Source organism: Trachurus japonicus, chromosome 18 (genome assembly GCF_045865225.1).
Source record: "Trachurus japonicus isolate A0001 chromosome 18, Traja_1.0".
In the NCBI taxonomy this organism is placed as follows: Eukaryota; Metazoa; Chordata; class Actinopteri; order Carangiformes; family Carangidae; genus Trachurus; species Trachurus japonicus.
The window spans coordinates 12807440-12813090 of NC_140924.1; the positions used below are offsets into that span (position 1 = coordinate 12807440).

The 5651-nt window shown below is 50.6% G+C and overlaps 1 protein-coding gene across 1 annotated transcript; it reads left to right on the forward strand.

Moving 5' to 3' along the window:
* The first annotated feature begins 223 nt into the window (after positions 1–223).
* cd248a (CD248 molecule, endosialin a) lies at positions 224–2973 on the forward strand. Its single transcript, XM_085759573.1, has one exon. It carries the CDS (start codon positions 395–397, stop codon positions 2855–2857), a length of 2463 nt encoding a protein of 820 aa, XP_085615699.1. The 5' UTR covers positions 224–394; the 3' UTR covers positions 2858–2973.
* Positions 2974–5651: the final 2678 nt, after the last annotated feature.

The window sequence follows — 5651 nt, forward strand, 5'->3', positions numbered from 1 at the left end:
TGAAAACCATATGACAAAGACAGAAATGCACAGTTTTCTGCACCTCCCCCCAGTCCACATAGCTTCTCCCCCCCACCTCTTCCAAAAACATACAATTCTTTTCCTCAGCTCCCTCCCTCCCTCTCTCCCCCTTTTCCCTCCCTCCTTCTTAGTATATATCCCTCTCTCCACCCCCCCACCCCCCCCACACACACACTTTCCCACTTCTCCCCTCCCTCCCTCCCTCGCTGCTCTCTGCATGCTCTCGGCTCAGAACTGTTTCAGCAGGACGGAGTGAGGAGCTCAGACAGATGAAGAGAGAAAAGTTCAGATAGAACAAAAAGCCTCAGAAACATTCAAAGCTGGGACATAAAAGCGCGCGTGAGAGTGTGAGGGTGACTTCGGCTGATCCACGATGGGCTCCCGGGTGAGCAGCGTTGCCGCCGCTCTCCTCTTTGCCTCCCTGCTGCCTTATTTGCTCTTTGGACTTTCTTCAGTCTCGGGCCAAGACCTGAGAGAGAGGGATGCCCTGTGCACGGAGGACGGCTGCTTCATGGTCTACTTCCAGCGGAAGACCTTCCTGGACTCGTGGAGAGCCTGCAAGGAGAAAGGGGGCAACCTCGCGACCATCAAAAACCAGCAGGACGCCAACACCGTCTCCACGCTCTTCTCCACGCTGGATCTCCGCTACGCACGCACAAAAGTCCAGGTGTGGATCGGCCTGCAGCGCCAGCCTCGCCAGTGCGCCCCGGGACTCCCGCTGCGAGGCTTCTCCTGGACTACGGGCGACCAGGACACTGAGTACACCAACTGGCAGAAGGAGCACTCCCCGAGCACGTGCATGGTCCCTCGCTGCGTGGCCATGGGCTACAGCCTCCAGGAGCAGGCGGACAACTTCAAGTGGCTGGACGGCGCCTGCTCGGTGCCCGTGGACGGGTTCGTCTGTCACTACGCGTACAAAGGGATGTGTCCGCCCTTGTGGAGCGAAGGTGAAGGCAACACCCTTTACACCACGCCCTTCCACCTCCTGAGCACCCTGCTGACCCATGTGCCCTTCGGATCGGTGGCGATGGTGCCTTGTCCCGACGGCACCGAGGCCGAGGAGTCGGTCCTGTGCATGCAGAAGGAGGACGGCTCGGTGGGCTGGTCCAAGGACCCCCCGCTGTGCTCTGCCTCGCTCACCGTGTCTCACGGCTGGTGCGACCGGGACAACGGCGGATGCGAGCATTTCTGTCGACCGGCCGGCAATCAGGTCTTCTGCGAGTGTGACGACGGGTATCAGCTGGCGCGCGACGGGCGGAGCTGCGAGCTGTCCGACGTGTGCGCGGGCGAGCCCTGCGAGTCCGAGTGCCTTCCCCTCTCGGGTGGATACCGCTGCGCCTGCCCCGAAGGATACATGCTGGCGCCGGACGAGCACGGGTGTCTGGACGTGAACGAGTGCCTCCAGAGTCCGTGCGAGCAGGTGTGCGAGAACTCTCTGGGGTCTTTTGAGTGTCAGTGTCGGAAGGGGTATCAGCTAGACCCCAAGGGCGGATGTAAGGATGTGGACGAGTGTGTGACTAACCCTTGTGATCACGCCTGCGAGAACACGCCGGGCTCTTACGTCTGCCACTGCCGTCTGGGTTTCGCCCCGGTGCCCGAGGACCCGGACCGGTGTCAGGACGTCGACGAGTGTCAGATCCCCGGGACCTGTGAGCAGATGTGCGTGAACGACGAGGTGGGTGGGTTCGAGTGCTACTGCGAGGAAGGGTATGAACTCATGTCCGACCGGTCCTCGTGCAGGAGGCTGGAGGGAGACGACGACCGAGGCGCCGTCACCCCTCCTTTCCCCTGGGCCACCCACCGGCCCGGATCCCACTGGGACCACATGGACTATGACTGGAATCTGCCGGAGAGCCACACCGACTGGCCCCTGGAGGAGGTGGAGGAGGAGGAGGGGGAGGAGGGGGAGCCGTCGTTGGACTGGCTGACGGACCCACCCAGTGTTTTGAACTCTGACATCATCTGGGTCACCAGCGCTCCGCATGAGGAGCTGCCCGTCGATCAAGGACTGGACCCCGCGACTGGACCGCGACCTGGGAACGACGACCAGGACGTCGCAGACAGTCAGTTCAACTGGTTTGAGTGGGGGGGCGAGAAATCTGACTCTGAATTTGAGGATTTACTGAGCACCACCATCTACACCACCACGCCTCCTCCCCCTACCACCACCACCACCACCACTGGATTCAGCACAACCCCAGACTTCTTGTATGAGGACGACGACGACGACGACGATGCTGACGACGGCGACGACAGGGAGACCACCACGGCGTTCCCCTTCCTCTCCACCTCCACGATCTCCGAGGGGGCCTGGAATTGGTGGGCGGGGTCCACCACCACTTCCAGCCAGAAACCAGGAAATCCACAGGATCCAGTCACAGACCACGAAATGCCGACTGAATCCAGCCGCCACCACAGCGAGGAGGAGGAGGATGCCCCGGGGGACGCGTCTGACCTCCCAGAGGACGAGCTGGGGAAAGAGGATGATGAGGACTATGAGGAGATTACGCTCCTGCAAGACTTAGCCGTTCCCACCCAGATTCCTCCTGGGGGAGGGGGCGGAGGCAGCAGCAGCGACGTCGTGGGTCTGGGAGTCAAGGAGGAAGACGAGGAGGAGGAGGGGGCGACGCAGAGCAGCACCTGGCTCCTGGTGGGGCTGCTGGTGCCCCTCTGCATCTTCCTGGTGGTGATGGTGGCGCTGGGCATCATCTACTGCACCCACTGCGCCGTGCAGCCGCGCAACAAGGACGTCAGCGACTGCTACCACTGGATCTCTGGTGCTCATGATAAACAGGGGGCTCCCAACCCCTCGGCAGGGGTCAAGACCCCCGTTTAGACAAAGACGAGAGAGGAAACTGACATTCATGTAAACAGACAGGAGGAGAGACGGTAACACTTTACTTGAATGGGTATTCATAAGATTGACATAAAACTGTCATAACAGTGACATAACAGCTGTCATAAACATCAATGAATACTTATGACAGCTGTCGTTAAGTGTCATTCGGTAAGTTATGTCACTTTTGATGCAAAGTTGACATTGTTTGAGATGTCCTTGTTATGAGAACTTGACATAATTGTTAAAGTTTGGCAATTAGGTCTGCTATTATAGGTTAAATTGTCTTTATGTCAAGTTGTCAGAACAAAAACATCTCAAACAATGTCAACTTTGCATTAAAAGTGACATAACTTACCGAATGACACTTAACGACAGCTGTCATAAGTATTCATTGATGTTTATGACAGCTGTTATTTCATGGTTATGACAGTGTTATGGCAATCTTATGAATACCTATTCAAGTAAAGTGTTACCGGAGAGACTGATGTTTCACCCTGTGACTGACTGTGGACTTCCCCACTCTCTGGACTTTTACTGTTAAACAGAGGAAAAAAACCACTGACTTTTTCCTTTTATTCCCCTTTGTTGGTTTTTTTTTTTAAAGGGTGGGGCGGGGGTTGCTACTGCTTTGATGTTTCATACACTGATCTGATTTTTTGCTTCATGATTGCACATAGTTAAAAAAAAAAAAAATCATTGGCAAAGTCAAAGAAACCTGAAATCGTTCCGTGTGGTGGACGAGCTGTGACGGCAGCAAAAACAAAACAACCAAAAAAAACTTGACTGTGACGGATTCAGATGCATCACAGCAGAAGAAAGAAAGAGAAGAGGACGAAGAAGAAGAAGAAGAGACGCTCTGAGGTCACGTGATAATGCTGGGAAGACAAATCACTGTGTCTGAGCTGAGACCAAAAAAAAAAAAAAAAGTTCTTTTGTATATTGTGGTTCTGTTGTATTTATGTTGAAGAAACAACTGTAATAATTCAATGGCATTTTGACAATTTCATTGACACTGTTTTACGGAGCCTGTGCACACATGGGAGCATTCAAGAGCAGCACGTTTAAGGTGCAGATGTAGGAATGTTGTAGAGGGGCTGGTAGTTGATATTAACCTTGACCTTGGCCATCAATCACCCCCTGTGTTGCCCCCACGATCGCTCCATCAGCGTGGGGTGTGTTTTTCACTTTCTGCTGCAGAGATTATGCTGATTGGATGATTTTGGATGTTTCGAGGGCGTGTAAAGAAAAAGAAAAAAATGAATCCATCTTTGTTTTACTGACAGACTGTGAACTGTAAGAAACATTTTCCGTCTTTTTTTGTTTGTTTTTTTATTCCATGTTAAGACATTGTGAATTAAAAGAAAAGGTATGACAGGGGGTTTCCTGTGTGTGAGAGTTTATTACTGAAAGGGTGTTAGAAACTAAGACCAAAGACCGCAAACTTTGATGCACTGGCAAAAAAATATAACTTGAATATAAGTTTTCTTTTACTTTTAGGTAATGGCTTTTACATGTAATTTGTATTAGTTCACATAAACACTCTCCATCCATCTTACAGCCGTCAAACTTTAAAAGTCATTGTGACCCCTGAGCCAAAAAGCTTTTTCTCAGGAAAAAAAAAAACATAAATACATTTTGAAAAAGCTCCAGGAGAAGCGAGCACATACAGTACCTGACACTGATGTGTATTTATTCCTGTCATTCACTTTTTCTAGACGCTAAATCAGAGGTGGATTAACCCTCCAGAGTCAGTCACAAAAAAAATGAAAAAGAAAAAAACCCTGGAGCTGCTGTCTACTTCACTCAAAAGTGCAAATTTGAAACTTTCTCACACTTTTTTGATTGACGTTGATAGACCATGCAAAAGCAGATAGTACAAAAATATTCAATACATTTGTCATTTTTCATGTGGCGGCCAAACTCGACGTGCTTTTTGTGTATTTTTGGGCCCAATGTCTTAATAAAGTAGGTTCAAGTGATGTTGTGCTGAAGAAAAACACACCAAACATGGACCTATATAATGATAAAAAGTATTCAAAGTATTCAAAAGGCTCAGGCCCCATTAAAGGGTTAAAGGAGGAATGACTGTGGGTGGGGAGGGTGTGTGACAATAAGGACACAGTAATTTTAAAAATTCCCATGATCCTCCGTGGGAGTTGTTACAGGAAAATTGCAGCAGATACAGTACTGGAGCAGAGTGAGGAAGCATTGTGATTGTATTGACGAATGGAATGCACTGATCAAAACCAGGTTCTGGCTCCGAGTGGCTCTCAGAGGGGGTCTCTCGCTTTCTCTCTGTCTCTTTCTCTCTCTCTTTCTCCTCTCTGACCTATTTTCAGTATTGTCATCCCTCCCACAGCTTCAGTGTACAAACACGGTCCAGCCGCCAGCTACTCTGCAAACATGATGACATCACTCGGCTGATTTATATTAAGACTCTGAGTTTTAAACTTTAATTCCAGTTCATTAAAAAAAATAAAAACAAAATAAAACGGGGGGTTTTCCTCTAGTGTTTCCCACATTTGTGAGGATAAACTCAGCAGGAGTCGAACAGGGGGGGGGGGGGCGGAAAACGACATGTTGGTCACAGTTACCGGAGGAAAATTATCCCACACAGTGTTGATCAGCTTCTTTATGAATAACGTCCCAGCCAGTGCGTGAGGATCCTGCTGTACGACTCGTCCTGCAGCCTCCATCATCATAAAGTTTAATACCTCTCTCTCTATTTCATGGTGGTGGAGGTGAAACTGACATTGGCTTGTCAAGGATCAATCAATCTTATCTTAAGTGC